General features: G+C 38.3%; 2 protein-coding genes across 4 annotated transcripts; one reads left to right on the plus strand and one right to left on the minus strand.

Moving 5' to 3' along the window:
• Nucleotides 1–5,796, minus strand: LOC139148598 (52 kDa repressor of the inhibitor of the protein kinase-like). The gene is made up of 4 exons (XM_070720084.1): nt 5,756–5,796; nt 1,943–2,179; nt 721–1,675; nt 1–291 (listed from the first exon to the last, which is right to left on the minus strand). The coding sequence occupies exons 1-4, from the start codon at nt 5,794–5,796 to the stop codon at nt 1–3; spliced, it is 1,524 nt and encodes a 507-aa protein (XP_070576185.1).
• Nucleotides 5,797–7,909: 2,113 nt separating this feature from the next.
• Nucleotides 7,910–16,049, plus strand: LOC139148412 (uncharacterized). 3 transcript variants are annotated; one of them, XM_070719857.1, is made up of 13 exons: nt 7,910–8,010; nt 10,242–10,346; nt 10,801–10,881; nt 11,076–11,225; nt 11,479–11,610; nt 11,957–12,073; nt 12,290–12,439; nt 12,727–12,864; nt 13,205–13,318; nt 13,535–13,684; nt 13,959–14,090; nt 15,328–15,396; nt 15,579–16,049. In XM_070719857.1, exons 1-13 carry the CDS (start codon nt 8,004–8,006, stop codon nt 15,680–15,682), a joined length of 1,449 nt encoding a protein of 482 aa, XP_070575958.1. In that variant the 5' UTR covers nt 7,910–8,003; the 3' UTR covers nt 15,683–16,049. The 3 variants fall into 3 exon arrangements, with proteins under 3 accessions (XP_070575958.1, XP_070575959.1, XP_070575960.1); XM_070719858.1 differs by having other exon boundaries at nt 13,205–13,312; XM_070719859.1 differs by having other exon boundaries at nt 11,957–12,067.
• Nucleotides 16,050–17,824: the final 1,775 nt, after the last annotated feature.

Genomic DNA, 17,824 nt, shown 5'->3' on the forward strand with positions numbered 1-17,824 from the left:
TCAGGATATCACCAGAATTTTGTTAATTACAGGAAAGTATTCTGGATCACAGGCCACCAATGCTTCACTAACATTCTGTTGTCTGGACTCTATTTGGGTTTTCCTATGGAGTGTGATCCACCTGTCGATCTCCGTATCCAATGCCAAAGTATCCCCTCTGCTGAGAAACTTTCCATAGTATTCTCTGATGGATTTCACAGTTGTTGACGTCAGCTGGTCAATATTGCACGGAATCAGAGCCTGAGCAGATACCAAATTAGAGTGCTGTTCATCAAATCTTGTCTCCAGTTCCTGGATGACATGATCAACAAATCTGAAATATACGTTCACTTTGTAATAGTCACTGTTACTTTGTTCTTGGCTATGGCCAGCATTTGATCGATGACGATGTGTGCTTGCTGTTCTAGGTTTGTAAACAGTGATGTTTATGGAATCTGCTACGATGGTTATTCTATTCCAAAGTTTGTCCCACGTTGAATCACTGCGTCCATTTGTCATACACTCTTTACAAAGTTGGATGTCTTTGTAAGCTTTACCAAGGTCACAGTTAACTGCCTGTAGTGCCTTTGTCACGGGTGCACAGTAGCTTAGGACGAAATGGGCGACCACCAAAGACACTAAAAATTGTGGATCTGTAAGAAGCCTGGCATATGCACCCGCATCTCGTTTAGCATCCCACCACTGTTGTCTCGTATTTGTTCAAGTGCTTCTAAAACTTGCCTGTATTTTGCAATCAAAGCTTAAGGTATCTACTCTGGCAGACCACCGGGTCGGACATAGCTTTGGGAGATATTTCCTTTGCGACCCGTGCTTAATTTCCGTACTGGATCTCTTGAATTCATCCTCATCATTATCATCGTGTAGCAGTTCATCAAGATCACTGTCTACTCCTTTAGTGTTGACATTCTCGAAAATTGCCCTTCTCTTCGCACTGCCGCTCAAAAACCATGTTAGTTTTTCTACGTTATCAAACAAGTTACGAATTTCAGGAACTTGCTTGCAACCAGCTGCAAGGACAAGGGCAAGGACGTGTGAACGACAGTGGACATACGTTGCATTTGGGAACCGTTTCTGAATTATTGCTTGAACACCATTTTTATTTGAGCTCATCACTGCAGCGCCATCATAACCTTGTCCAACTAAGTTATCCAAATTCAAACCCCATCTGGTGAGTGACTCGATGATTGTTGCAGAAATCGTACTTGCATCCATTTGCCGTATTTGGACAAAGCCAAGGAAATCCTCACAGACTTCATATCCCTTGACATAACGTACACACAGGCTGATTTGTTCAGAAGTTGAGCAATCTTGTGTTTCATCTGCCATAACACTCCAGTATTGAGTTATTGAGCTGACAATCCTTTCCCTGATATGACTCTCACACAGTAACATTATTTCATTCTGGATCTGGGGTGAAGTATACTTTGCTATTCCACTGGCATGTCGGAGGTGATCAGCCAAGTCAGGATCAAATTTTGACTTCCAGTCAATGAAAAATGCAAAGTTTCCATCTTCAGCTTGGTCTTCTTTCACCCAGTTACCTCGATATGGGATCCCCCTTTGACCCAAAGCGATAACAACGTCGATGATAGAAAGGATTCCTTTCTTTATTCTGAATTGTTTGTTTTGTTCTGCTTTGTTTATTTTCGCACGAATATCACTACCTGTATTTTTCCTACAATGCAGAAAGTTCATAACTTTTTCAGTTGATACAATGTGGTCAACGCTGGAAGCATGGTTGTTAAGGTAACTCTCTTTAACACCTGTGGCTTTTTTCCAGTTCTTAAAACCTTGGTTTAAGAAAGGTGAGTGTTGGACAGAACCAAAACAAAGGCAATAAGCACAATATGCACTGTCATTTTTTACGCTGTATCGAAGCCAGGGTCTATTTTCTTCCCAAGATGTATTGTACCTTCTACCTGCAATTACAGGAAAAGCATACGTTTCGCTTGGCTTAAATTTTGCCGACAAGAATGCAAATTTGTGATCTTCATCAGCGAGATGTTGCTTATAGTTTGCTGGGTCGGTATATGGGTTACTTGAGTCAACAACATCATCGGGCCATTCATTTTTACAGGTTTCTACTGGATCATCCGCATCCATAGAGCTGAAGTCTTTGCTTTGGACAGTTTGCGTACTGGTGGATGGGGTCATCGAGTCAGGCTGATGATCAGTTTGGCTGAAATTGGAAATTTTGTTTAAAAAAGTGAAACATTTTATTTGCAATTCTGCCACAGACTCCCACATGTAACGTAATCTTGTAGCTCTTGGATAATTTCGCCTAATTAAATGAACACCCACCCATCATTTCAAGAAGCAACAAAAACTTCATGTTAAAAAAATACATTTCCGCAATATTTGTATCAAATTTAGTCTAACTTGAAGAAAATCTGGCAATTCATTGCATTTGTGAAAACCTGAAATACGAGTGTGAGAACGATTTTACGGATTGCGTAGAAGTGGATCAGTGAGTGTAATTTTCAAAGCTGACAACAATTTTCATCGTTACTAGTGTGATTAGCATTCATGTGATGTCATACTTGTTGCCGTTATGTTTTGTGCAGTTGCAAGGGCTTTACTTTTGGGGCCAATGAAATAAAAGTTCACGAGAGTGATTTTTCACTTGCCTATAGTATAGTCGAAACCCAGAATCGGAAAGTAGGGGTAATTTATTCCATATGAAATATCGAAAATGTCATTATAAATGTTGTTTGGTACCGAACTGATAACGTGTGTTTGGCATTCAGTCTACAAACCAGTACATTTCACTAAGGCCAAAGTAATTAAATTATCTGCCCCCCCCCCCCCCCCCCGGTGCGCGTCTTTTTGAAGTTTGACATGGAAACATACTGTGTTTTGAATAGGACTTTACCAGTCCACTAATCTCTCCTGTTCGCAAGTCTTTTGTTACGAATGTTGTATAATGTACTAGAAAAATTAATGTTTCTGTTATTTTATGACTGCATACCATTCGAAAGTTTGAGGACGCAATACTTATGAATTAATCCCTGTGGCGGCATTCATGACTGTTACAAAGTATTACAATTCGATGATGCGCCCAATGACGTCTTTACTATTTCAGCTAATAGTGGCGCAAATTGTCACAGTTACTGTTCAGTCACTAAACCGTCAACTTCAACATGAGTTTATGGGATAACGTTAATGTGCCCTTCGTTTGGGATATTTTGCGTTCCATTTCCCATCGACCGGCATTTGTTAGGTGCGCTTTCTTAGAACGCGTTCTGAATGACTGTACACTCACCAGAATTCTGCAAGAGCTTCATGATCAGCTATTTCACCTCCAGTTAAACCACATGTTTGGGGAGATATTTGAAGATGTTTGGGGCACTATTGCTGCATTAATAGAAGCCTACTTCAAAAATGCAGAAACGTTTCAGTTTGCCCGTACCGAACTTGAACACTTAGAAGAGGCTTCAAGCTCTGATTCAGAGTGATCATGTTGATCGCTCACAAAACGAACGGCCCTTTTCAGGGCCACCAAATATTCCAAAAAGAGATCTGCCTGCCATAAAAAGAGGCGAACGAACGCGCTCGTAGCCACTGCGATGCATGCGTGCGATCTGACGTCACGTTGAACGCCTCGGACTTTCTCCCTTTGGCCCACTACAAAATGGTATGCTTACCCTGCCTGCTTCCTGACAAATGTCAAAATAGATTGCTGAACACGACGTCGTTTCTTCGGACTTTCACTATCTGTCATTTTTGGCAAATTGCGAGAGCTGACAGTGTGTGAAGGCGAATAGTCGAACTGCCGTGTTACTTGACTAAATACAGTGCATGTGCGTTCGCACTTCTTTTTTGTATTTTCCCGCACAAAGATGTTTTATTATTTGTTTAAACTGCAAAAGAGTTACATTTTATTCAGAGCGCTGGAAAAAGTAACACTTGATTCAATTAATCCAGCAGACAATAAACTACAGCAAAGATAGAAATAGCGAAGAGTCAGTAGTGAATAACAGAGACACTTGACGTTTGTAAATCATCAATTCAAGGCATGTGTGCTTGATCATCATTTCTGTGTATTCGAAAAATTTCACTTTTCACGAAAATTCCAGGGGGGCAGCTGCCCCCCCGCAGGCTACGGCTATGGTCAGTCAGGCCAAAATATTCAACAGGAAATCAGGTCACAGTAGCTGTATAGTGTGACATAAATGTCACCTGTTTCATTGTTCTCTTCTGAAGTACCTTGTTTGTTGGGAGACATTCTTTCATTATGTGGTTGAACACACTCATAGGACAAAATTTACAACTGGCTTAAGGAGGGGTACTAACTTGTTTGGTTTTGGTGTAAGTATGTAGAATATGTTCAGACGTGAATATTTGTGAGTTCCTTTACATATGACATATGCAATTCTGATCAAGACTTGAGTGGTTTTGAGAATCTACTAAATCACAGTGATATAGCAGTCGACCTTTGGAGTATTAAGTAACATAAAGTTATTTTTGCAACAATCTTGGTCCATCTAGATCACATACAAAGACAGAGCAATTCTGGACAATAGGACTGCAATGTCTTCAAGTTGATATTCTTAAATAAGTGAGGACAATTACTTAGACTAGCCAAGGCTTCCCAGCTTTTAATATTTTGTTTTTAGTTAAGACTTTCCTGGATGAATAAATGCAAAACAGTCACTATTGGGAAGAATGTTGTACTCTGTCACAGAGATAAACTTTAACATGAAAATCCCATTTAAGGTTCCAAGACAAGAAATTGACCTTTTTGTATCTAACAATTCTCTAGTGGTTAATAAGCTCAAAACCAACGTAAATTATATATTTTCTAAAAGCCTAGATATAGGGGAACATTTTGGTAACCACAGTGTCACCATTGTTTACATAACTATCACTTGACATGTAATTTGCATACCTTTCAAAAATCAGTTTTCCCTATGTTTTGTTTCAATACTTCAAAATATCTGACTCAAACTTTCTGGAATGCAAGCTGTCACGACGCTCTTCCAAAGTATGTCTCAGATTTTTTATATCTTGCTTAGTGTTTTTGGTGCACAATTTTAAAGAAATCAACTAGTGTTAAATTCACCGCTGTGGAAGTATTCCTTGCATAAAGATTGTTTAAGAAGGTTTAAAACAATTCTGAGACACACTTTGGAAGATTCTTAAGACAGTATGCACTCATACAAATTTCAGCCATATATCTCAAATCATTGAAACAAAACATAGGAGAAACCGATTTTTGAAAGGTTATGCAAATTTCTGTCACGTGATAGTTATGTAAACAATGGTCACACTATGGTAAACGAAATATTCCTCTATATCTAGGCTTTCCGAAAATATATAATTTACGGGGGTTCTGAGCTTATTAACCACTAGAGAATTGCTAGCTTAAAAAGGTAAATTTCTTGTCTTGGAACCTTAATAGGACAAATTCCACCTTCAACCATTAGAGTGCCAATGAAGACAGAAGTATATATATTATATCTTCTGCAGTGTAGAGTTCGAAAACATTGCTTTATAAGTGTTTTTACATTGCATAAGAAAAATGTGTGCAAATAGGCACACAATGACATATTTATAAAAACCATAAAGAATACGGCTAAGTCTTTGTATTTTTGTAGATTTTTGGAACAGAAAAAATATTCTTGTCATTGCATCTCGAAATCTAACACAGTGACACCACATGGTAATTCAACCCCCGTAAACAAATGCACCTGACCAGTAATTTTTTTTAGAAATAGGTGGACGTCCATTGCAAATAGTCTCCTCTGCAACTTACCTTGGTATTTCTGTCGACCAGACTCTAACCGGCAGTCTCATATTAAGGTAGTATACGCCTCGAAAGTGGAAGTCTTAAACTTTTGCTCAAACTTTCCTTAAGGAATCTTTCAACCATACTCTTCCAAAATCAAGAATAAAAATCGGGGATCACCGTGCAAATTTTAATCCTAGAGAAACAAATAACATAATACCGATATTTAAAATTCAAAATTGCCGCCATCCCTGTATTAACTCTATGCAGAAAAATAAAATTTTCGAATTTCGAAAAACCAAAATAGTCCGTCCGCCTAATTAGTTTCTCTTATTTTCATGCTTCAAGCACACCTTTATTTAAAAATCTTGGTATTTTGGACATTTTTGAATTACGTAAATTGCATACTTGCAAGTTTACTTTTTGTTACACGGTTGTTTTGCCCACGAAGTAACTCAGTAGTTAGACTCGATACCCCCACGATTATCCAACCCGCTTTTCCAAGCGGGCCAGTTTTTATGTACCTATAGTAAAATTGGCACAAAGTAAAGATGGCGTACATATGCAGCTACTCTCCAATGGAATTCGCTCCCTCGCAATATCAATGGTATTTCTAACAGAAATGTTTTTTAAAAGCTTACCTTCTAGACGATTTAGGCAGCATTCACGATGGTGGGGGGGGGGAGCTGGAGGAATTCAGGGGGATTCGAAAAATCTTGGGGTAGTAGAGGAGGACTTGAAAGTTTTGGTCTGCTTAAAAGGGGCGGACCTGAAAATATTTTGTTTGCCTTTTAATTTTTTCACTTTGCTATTCCAAGATTTGTTAGATGGTTATATGAAAAATAAATAACATTTATGTCATCTGTCATCCAATAGTTCTAATGTTAGTAAATTAAACAAACACTAGAACCATTTTTATCACATTTCACATTTTAATCTCAGAATAATCATAGACCCTCGAGAAAAAAACATTTTCCTCGGGTCTATGGAATAATCTAAACATATATGAATGACATTGAATTTTCGTTAAAAAAGTTGGCCTCGTAACGGAGCAGAAGCTGCAACTACTGATATTTTTTATCAATATTTCTATGCAATATATAAGATGCAGCTTCTTGCTGTCTCCCTACAGCATGCTGAAACACACAATATTCAGTTTGTCGATAAAGTCTGAATTTGCAAACATTGGTGATAACTGAATTAGAGTCCAGACTTGAAGTAATTTGTCAATAATACAAATGTACGGTACACGTACACAGGTTGTATTGGGCAGTTCAACATTCTACAGGAAGTAGGAGAATAACGCCATTGTATAAACTGAACAAATATATTGTCAGAATTATCACATTTAATGCAGCTAGCTACATGCCCTGCTACTGCCTACTTTGGTTGGAAATGGTTAACGGACAATTTTAATGTCATATTACTACAATATCCTATTCTCGCAAATTGATTCCAATCGTGTTGGAAAAACTCTAGCTTTTGGATCAATAGTACCGTTTTTTTTCCTGACTCGGCAAACTGGGAAGTAATACTGCCTGTCAGAATATCGGTTAAAGCTGTGTATCAAACAAACATGTATAAATTTGATTTTGTTTTCATATATAAATAATGAATATGTCAATTTGAACTCGCCAATTGCCCCTGAGTATTGGGATGCAACAAAGGAGGGCGTATCACTGCAAGGTATTGCAAAGACAGCTTGAAGTCAGATGTGTTGTTTGTATTCGCTGCATTATTAGATACAAGTATGTGTGTTTGATGACCAAGCAGCTGTAAAGTAGTGAATACATTGGGGAGACTGATCCTATCCAGACATTTTGGAAAATTTGACGTCAATTAAATGGCATTTTGTGATACTTTGAACAGCTTCCATACATATTTTCCACATAAACCCCCTTTTTATACTATTTTGAGTAACCTCTCTTCTGTTCATCATTTTTGAGTGACGCCTCTCCCATTCTTCCTACCCCCGGCTGTAAATAATGACGGTTCCCTAACACGAGTAGGTTCGAGAACGAGTGTCGTACAGGTATGTTAATTTATAATCGGACAACCTATGTCCCTTTGGCGCAAGCATATTTCGAGACGTAAACATGAGTCTAATGACGTAATTTGTATTTTTATTCTATTGAGATAATTTATCTTCTGGTAGAATGCACATGCGCAGTTTGGCAAGGATCCGAGGGCATGCCCATTGTTTAAAGGTTTGCCGCACTATAAGGAAGTCCCAAGAGAAATATTTCACAATCCCTGAAATTGGAGTTTGTTTATAATGGCTCGTAAGTATTAATTTTTCGTTGGACCATAGAAACACAGTGCCAGTTGTTTTTTGAGTTCAGATCAAGAAGTACTTAAATACTCAGCCCTGTGTTCGCACTGGCAATTCGTCTAGGTCAGTGAAAATAAATGACACGCCTCTTAAACGACTACTATGGCTTTGGTAATATTGCTATAGTGACTAATTTCAGCCACGGGTTCACTCATGTAACCCGTATTTTTTCGCGCGTTTCATGCTATGTTAATGTTCGAGGGTTTTGATTTGAACCTCTGTATAAGTCCTTTCCCTAGTTTTAGAGGATTTTGAAAGTACTACACATTCATGACTTGGTCCCCACCACCGTGTAGCTTAAATAAGGAATCCAATTTCGATTATTTTATGGCTGCAGATCGTATTATAGAAACATACTCTATAGCAGCTTCTGTTATTAATATACCTCCATGCCTGTGAAATGCCAAGGTTTCGATTGTATTTCGTCATCCAGAGTCCAAAGGTGAACATAATACCTTTCGTGATGAGGTGCATGGCGGCCATGCATGGCTACGGCGGCACAATCTTCACGTTGTCGAAAATTTCTTAGGCTGTTACTCTTTCTTGCAGCTTTGTTTTCAACAGTATGATACGTCATACATTACGTTTATAATTGAGGAGTTACTTTAAAACAAAGGGGTGAGTTTGGGTCATTATTTCTCGAATGATGAGTGACAGCATACCAAATTTTGACTCACAAAAGAAATTTGGTGAATTCACCAAATAACAATGGATTTGTCGCTTTTGGTCAATCTTGACGGGTGCAGCTAGCTGGCAGGGTACGCTTACCCATCAGACCCATTCCTGACACCTGGTACCACCACTATTTCGTGGTTTAAGATGACCCAATTGCCTTTGTCATTTTCGATATGTCCCTTGGACCTGGTCAATTTCATAATTACATTAAATGATAATGATTATTGGACCTGATTTGATGTCTATCGCTATGTCCTGTCTGTCTGAAAGCCGAACAAACTCACTCGATCATCTTTTCTCGACGAGATGCAGTGCCGATTGGGATGTCTCGGAAAGCTCACTCTGATAATATTTCGACCGACAATATAGCATCGAATGAATGACAAAAACCAATGATTCCATTTATTACATGCCTCGATATGAGTGCAAATCAATGCATTGATTTGAATAGGAACATCCAGGGAGTTAGCTCATCCAAGTACATTGCAAAGTTCCATCGCAAGGTCGTCTTTGTAATTGGCAAAACAAAGACATAGTCTGGCATTACTGTGGCCAGCTGGGTTTCACTGCATTTAGCTCGTCCATAAGTGAAAGACCGGACATGACACACTAAATACTGACTAAATGTCATGTCCCAGGCTTTGGTAGTCCATGTGGGCTACCATTTCATGGACTTTGGTAGCCCCAGGCAAACGTTGGTAGTCTATGGACGCGAGACTACTGCTAATTTCGAGCCCTGGTATTGCCTGAATACATGGTTTATGTGCCCTCCCAGCAGGAGACCATTTGCCCCCCCTGGCGTCGGGCAGATGGTCACCTGCTCTCGGGAACATAATCTCATGTATTCAGGCAAGAATTTTTAATATTAACTCGTAATTTTAGCAAGCGACCAGTGTTTTGCTTTCCCTGTTCTGTTGCGTAGCAACTTGAAGTGAATCTTACGCGTTGTCGTTCATGGAACAAGTAAGCAAAATCCATCCTCTAGGTTTACAAAACGAATGTTATTTAGATGCAAGTTATAATTTCCTTCGAATTCTCGTTCCTATACCTGTGTAAAATGACATATCGCTGAAAATCCAAATTAATGAAAAATCGTTGTTTTATTGGGATTTGTGAACGCATAGTGGGTAGGCGAATTGGCTGCAGCTTTGTCATGATGAAGTCCAATGGCGCATAAGGCGCCGATGCGATGGCGATCACGATGCTACATTATACAGTAAAAACTAAACCAACACGAATGGCAGCGATGATGAGGCGGTGACAGAATTCAATTGAAACGATGAAGCAACCAACTAGCGACGATGCAACAGAGAGTTTGGGGCGATACCATATGCGATATTTGCAGTTAACAATGATTTGCATTCCTCCTCTTGAAGTTCCAACTTCACCGTTTCGTACTTTGAAGATACGTACGTGCTGGTGTATTTGCCCCGTACTTATCAGTTTCCAGTACGTTTCCTTACCTCGATAATGTGGGTATTGTAATTCTTATTCCGTTTTTGAAAGGGACTAAAACTAAACCGAAAAAAGTTAAGAAAGAAGACAGCGACCAGGACAAATCTGACAGTGAACAGGACCCTTCAGAGGATGATCAAACCAATGCAACATCAAGTGAGGGTCAAAACTTATTTCAATTCCTTCTTTTCATATGCGATTTATATTTTTAAAGGATTCTTTCATATTTCACAAAGATATCCAACCATATCATTTCTACATCACAAATATTTCGTATAGCTCATATGATATCCTTAACAAATTCCATCCATTGTCAAACCCAGTAAAGTGCATTCATTATGTGCTCACTTGTGACATTGATAATCTAGTGTGTTCATTTTCCCTTTCTTGAAGTCCCCTTTCAGAAGCTGTAATCAAAGGACCTGGAAGATGATCTAGAAGCCAGCAGTTCAAAGGACCAAGACAATGGTCACGAAATTATTTTGAATTAAAATCAGTCTGAGCTCATTTTTATGGGAGGGCTAGTATAGCTTGGGTTATATTGCTAATTTAAGCCTTGGTTTTACCGTAGTCGTCTATTTTCCGTTAATTCCTGTCTGTATTTCCAAAGGCAGGGGCTCGCACGATGAAGACAACAGTACATACGAGGATGATCAGACTAACGCTGGAGCAGAGGTCCAACCTAAAAAGAGTGAGGATCATGAAATTATTTTCGACCGATTTCATCTCATTACATGGTTAAGTTTGATTAATTACTGACAGGTGTTGCTGATAAGTAGCAGTTAGTTTCACATCACGAAATGCAAATACCAACCGTGATTCAAAGATCTTATACAGTATCGCTTTTTATACGGACTTAATAATATAATCTATATATCTTTACAGGATTATTGTACCATGTTCGTGACAATAGAAAGAAACGCTACGTCCAGGCTGAAATTGTCACACTACGAAAGGACAATCAACGGGACAAGTTTATCATGAAATCGATTGAGGACAACAAGATCATCCACACCCGGAATATTTGGTTTAAAGGTTAATATAGTAACATAATTGTGATGTCACTATTATTAATTTAGAAATATGTCCATTACATATCCCCGGTGGTACAAGTCGAAGAGATCCCCAGTGGTATGTCTGAGACTGTCTAAGGTGTGAATAATAATGGTAAAGCATGTACAAGGCAGATTCATAAATTCTGAGTTCCATCTGAAAACGGCCCATCATTCCTTGTTATCTCAAAAGACCTATGATAATTAACAAAAACAGATCTTTCCATATATTTTAGGAGGTTGTTTTCCGCGTGGAATGGGAGGAAAAAGGGTTTCATCCGACTATTCTGTGGAACAGGTAGTCAAACCTGAAACATCGGACAGTCCACTGATTCATTCGGAGAGTGACCAGGCCAAAGCCGAGGCAGGTGAGACTCAAAAAATTATTTAGAATATAATTGTTACTGGCCCTTTTCTATATAGCAATATTATCTAAGTCATAATAGTGAGTTCCGTGGACTCTCCTCTTGATCCAGGGAAAAAACTAGCCTTTTTGCGGAAGGCCAAAAGAATTTTTCACCTGATTTAGACAAATAACTAGAGTGAACACATGCCAGTAATCATTTAGAATTATTACCCAAGTCTTGGTATTGTAGTGTGTCTAATATTGCTGACTAATTTCTTACTTGGGTCCATCCTAGCTATTCGCCTTATTTCTGTCGATTCCTTTCAGCATCGTTAGTCTAATTATTGCCTTTCTTTTACCTTTTCCAGAAGGATATAAAACTCCAACAAAAAGACGCAGAGGCTCCGAGAATGCAGACAACAATACGCCTCAGGCGGATGATCATGCCAACGCCGGAGCAGAAGCACAAACTATAAAAAGTGAGGGTAAATAAAGTATTTAAAATTCAAATTGTTTTCGGCCAACTTCATCTCACTACATGGTTAGATACAGTTAATCAGTAACAGATGTTGCTGATAAGTAGCCAGTAGTTTAACTTCATCACTTGCAAATACCGACGCTACCATGATTCAAACAACTGATACAGTATTGCTTTCCTATAAATATGTTGACTCTATGATATGATCTAAATATCTTTACAGGATTATTGTACCATGTCCATGACAGTAGTAAGAAACGCTACGTCAAGGCTGAAATCGTCACACTACGAAAGGACAATCCACAGGACAAGTTTATCATGAAATCGATTGAAGACAACAAGATCATCCACGCCCGGACTATTTGGTTTAAAGGTTAATATAGTAACATAATTTTGTTGTGACTAGACATTTAAATTTGATACAACAATATTAATTTGGAAATCAGTTCATTTTATATTCCAGGGACATAAATCAAAGGATCCCCTGTGGTACGTTTGAGACTGTCTAAAGTGTGAATAACACTGGTGTAGCATATACAAGACATATTCATAACTTCTGATCAGTTTAACAAGAGTTCCATCTGAAAACGGCCCATCGTTCCTTGTTATCTCAAAAGACCTATGATAATTAACAAAAACAGATCTTTCCATTTATTTTAGGAGGTTGTTTTCCGCGTGGAATGGGAGGAAAAAGGGTTCCATCCGACTATTCTGAGGAACAGGTAGTCAAACCTGAAACATCGGACAGTCCACTGATTCATTCGGAGAGTGACCAGGCTAAAGCCAACTCAGGTGAAGGTAAATAATTATTTAGAATATAATTGTTACTGGCCCTTTTCTATATAGCAATATTATCTAAGTCATAATATTGAGTTCCGTGGACTCTTCACTGGATCCAGGGTTAAACTAGCTTTTTTGAATGAGGTCAAAAGAATTTTTCACCTGATTTAGACAAATAACTAGGGTGAACACATGCCAGTAATCATTTAGAATTATTACCCAAGTCTTGGTATTGTAGTGTATCTAATATTGCTGACTAATTTCTACTTGGGTTCACCGTGATGATTCGCCTCTATTCGGTTAATTCCTTTCTGTAACGTTAGTCTTGTTATTGCCTTTCTTTTACCTTTTCCAAAAGGATATAAAACTCCAACAAAAAGACGCAGAGGCTCCGAGGATGCAGATAACAATGCGCCTCAGGCGGATGATCATGCCAACGCCGGAGCAGAAGCACAAGCTATAAAAAGTGAGGGTAAATAAATTATTCAAAATTCAAATTGTTTTCGGCCAATTTCATCTCACTACATGGTTAGATACAGTTAATTAGTAACAGATGTTGCTGATAAGTAGCCAGTAGTTTAACTTCATCACTTGCAAATACCGACGCTACCGTGGTTCAAACAACTGATACAGTATCGTTTTTCTATAAATATGCGGATTCTATAATATGATCTATATATTTTTACAGGATTATTGTACCATGTTCGTGACAATAGTAAGAAACGCTACGTCCAGGCTGAAATTGTCACACTACGAAAGGACAATCCACGGGACAAGTTTATCATGAAATCGATTGAGGACAACAAGATCATCCACACCCGGAATATTTGGTTTAAAGGTTGATATAGTAATGAAAATATGTTGTGACTAGATATTTAAATTGGATATTAATATTATTAATTTAGAATTATGCTTATTATATATTCCCGGTGGTATAAGTCGAAGAGATCCCCAGTGGTAAATCTGAGCCTGTCTAAGGTGTGAATAATAATGGTAAAGCATGTACAAGGCAGATTCATAAATTCTGAGTTCCATCTGAAAACGGCCAATCGTTTCGTGCTTTCTCAAAAGACTTATGATAATAACAAAAATGATCTTTCCATATATTTTAGGAGGTTGTTTTCCGCGAGGAATGGGAGGAAAAAGGGTTCCATCCGACTATTCTGAGGAACAAATAGTCCAACCTGAAAAATTGGACAGTGGAATGGTTCATTCGGAAAGTGACCAGGCTAAAGCCAAAGCAGGTGAGGGTCAAGAAATTATTTTGAATATAATTGTCAGTGGCTTTTCTTCTATAAAGCAATATTACCCAAGCCATAATAGTGAGATTCGTGGACTCTTCATTGGATCCGGGGGAAAGGGCAGCATTCTGTGAACTCTTTACTGAATACAGAGATATAATAGCGCTTCTGCATTAAAAGTGCTTTGTAGTCCCTGTGTCCGTATTCAATTTATATTTTAAAAATTCTTTCCTATGTCATAAGTATGTGCAAATACCTCATTTCTACATCAAAAAAAAGTATAGCTCAAATGATATCCCAACAAAATTTCATCCATTGGTCGATCCTAGTAATTTGTATTCGAATTGATCCATCGGTAAGTCCAAGAAACTCCCGACCCAGTCAAATTACTATGCTGAATCTATGGCTGAGTGTTCACATTTTATAAGGACATTTTCAAAATATTGTGACCAAAATGGTTCCCTAACATACCTTTTCCTTGCATTTAGTACACAAAAACGTTAGGCTGGGGATCTGTACTTTTTTAAAGGTATCTCATGTTGCCATGAACGGTCTATTATGGCCATTAGAGTACTCTGCACATTGCCTGCATTTTTTGTCTACATGTACTTTGGGAGCAAACTAAATCCGTTTCCTAATTCAGCACACAACTCCCAAAATCCAATTTTGAAATTCTACTCGTTATTGTAATGCTGAGTAACAGCGCCATCAGATGAATTGCTCATTTTAATCATAGTTGTGACTTTCAAGCTATCTTGGTTACCGGTACAATACAGGATCCAATACCAAATGCTTCTGATTACATACAAGGCATTCAATGGCACTGCTCCTGGGTACTTATTAGATCTAATTCACATCAAACCTTCACCTCGCTTACTTCGATCAAATGAAAAAAAAGTCTTCTTCATGTGCCACGGTGTAACCTGCAAACGTATGTGAAACGCTCCTTCTCAAGATGTGCTCCCGATTTGTGGAACAGTGATTTGTTGAAACTTCGCCAGTCGCCTACGTTGATCACCTTTAAAAAGGGCTTAAAATAGCATCTCTTTGAGAGAGCTTTTTGATCTTTGTGTTCTTGTTTATAACCTCAAAATGGACTTTGGCGCTATAGAAATGCCTTTGATTGATTGATTTATATGGCCAATATTGATATTCGTAGAAATGTCTCATCTGAGCAGATTCATTATGTGGACACTGGTGATATTGATAATCTATCGTATTTCGTTTCCCTTTCTAACAGTCCCTTTACTGAAACTAGAATCAAAGGACCATGAAGGTGATCCTCAAGCCTGCAATTCAAAGGACCAAGGTTAGGGTCACGAAATTATTTTACATTGGAATAAATTTTGGCTAATTTTTATTAAATGAGGCTTGGTTGTTATCGTTAACTGATTACAGTCATTAGTTCATCCTAGTAAATCGCCGTTTTTCGTTATTTCCTTTTAGTATTGACAATCTTGTTATTTTACCTTCTCTTGCCTTTCCCAAAAGGATATGAAACGCCCACCGAAAAACGCAGAGGCTTTCAGGACGAAGACGACAGTGCAGAGGAAGACGATCGAGCCAAACCTGAAGCAGATACGGGTTACGTCTAGTAATCCAGCTCTTTTCCGCTATCTTAATGCATATTGAAAATTTACATATTATAGTTATCATCGGAACGTCAAGGCTGAAATTGTCAACCTATTATAATGTAGTGTCATTAAGAAATTTATTTGAGTTATTGAAAACTAGTACTTTTGACTTATACAATAACTGCGAGACTCCGTTCTGTGTGTAACGTTCTAACTTGTCGAGACATTATGAATACCAATATTTCACGTTTACAGAATAACGCTTTCAACTGCATAAAAGTAGACATTTGACAGGAACGTCATTGAAGTGAGGCAGGTTACAATCAATAGATTTAAAAAATCGAAGGTACATTGTGCAAGAACAAATAAAATTTAAAATAAAAAGTTACATACTTGCCTGACACTGATAGTTGAATTGATGGGATTATGCCATTATTGGTTTTAATTCTACATAATAGCATTCTTTTACATATTTAAATTATATAAAACATTTTGTCTGTTTATTCCATTTGAAAGCAATTTCAGAAATTGGCCGATGAGTCAAACTTTATCAGATTTAAAGAATTTTTTTATTTTTATTACATTTTTCCTGTCAATAGAAGTATCGTTGCTTTCATATGAATATGTACGTATAAATGAATTTCAGAATGAAGAGATGGTCAGAGAAGTACGACAACCATTCCTGGCGCAATACTGTCTAAGAATTTTATTAATCTGGTGTTCAAAATGCTAGTAATCCGTGACAAATTACGTCCACCCCTTCTGATGTCGTGATTCTTGATATATCATATTCTAAAACACTTGTTTTGACATTTTCGATTTGAAATTTCGATAATCTAAGTCGTGACAATGCACCAGTCCTCAAACGTTCACAGTGAATAAAACAGAAGGCAGATGCAAGACATCCTTCTTTTTATATATATCAATACAACGGCACCAGTCTTTAAATCAAATAAGTCAAAACGTCTTTTTAGCGTGACCAATCACGTCCAGGTGATGTATCATCTTTCAGCTGTTCTGGGCTATCATCGTGCCAACTATATCATGGGGAACATTGCTTTTATTCCTTCTGGCCTATACAAATTTAATATTCGATAAGGTACACTTCTTGCATGTGAGTTTGACCCCAGGTTTGACCCAGAGTTTGACCTACAGCGCCCTCTATCGTTAGTTTGATGGAAACGGGGCAGAATATACAGGGCAATCATTATTGCTAAAAAGGTGTTGCTAGAGAGTGAGATTGTTTAATGTTTCTTGTACCGTGGACGAAAACGACAATTCTCCGCGCTGTGTTAATATGTTTGCACTGTGTAAAAATCTCCGCGCTGTGGGAAATTTATCTCCGTGCTGTGTAATCTCCCCGATGTCGGAAATTCTCCGCGCTGTAGCAGGGAAACCTAAGTCTAGGGAGTGTCACCATTTATCCCTTGTAAAATCCACCTTGAATAAAATGCAGCTCAAATTTGCCATATCTTTGCACCCGCCAGCGACTGCGGCGCGACGAAGGAGACTTTGAAGTAGACGACATTTACGAAAATAAACTCGAAATCCCATGGCGCGAAAGGGCTCATGGGAGGAGCGTGCGTGACGTCATCGGCGATACATGAGCGTGTGTGACAGTAAATAAACAGAGGATAAAAACTGCAACAAGTTAAAACAAATGCAGTAAAATACTGACCGACCAGCGGAAAATAAAACACTTGCAAAGCACAGAGAATAAAAACGCAGACGTTTCGAGTGCAACACTGACGAAGGGTCGCACCCGAAACGTCTGCGTTTTTATTCTCTGTGCTTTGCAAGTGTTTTACTTCCCGCTGGTCGGTCAGTATTTTGCTGTATTTGTTTTAACTTGTTGCAGTTTTTATCCTCTGCGTTTTAGCAAGTATTATCTCTCGCTGGTCGACCTAATTTTTTACTGTATTATTTTTCACTTGCTGCAGTTTTAGCCCTCTTTTGAGGTCGTTTGTAATTTTTATCGTGTGACAGCTTACCGTAGCATTGGACTCGGAGTCTATGACTGTCTAGTGCAGTTCTGCATGTTACAACTTTTTAATGCTCAGTAGAATGAAAAATGAATAAAGTGCAGTTGGGTGCAAAAACGACTAAAGACAGAACAAAAACGGTGTTAGTTTTTACCGTTTTCCCACAGAGCAGCTCCTTCGA

Source organism: Ptychodera flava, chromosome 13 (assembly GCF_041260155.1).
Source record: "Ptychodera flava strain L36383 chromosome 13, AS_Pfla_20210202, whole genome shotgun sequence".
Taxonomy (NCBI): domain Eukaryota; kingdom Metazoa; phylum Hemichordata; class Enteropneusta; family Ptychoderidae; genus Ptychodera; species Ptychodera flava.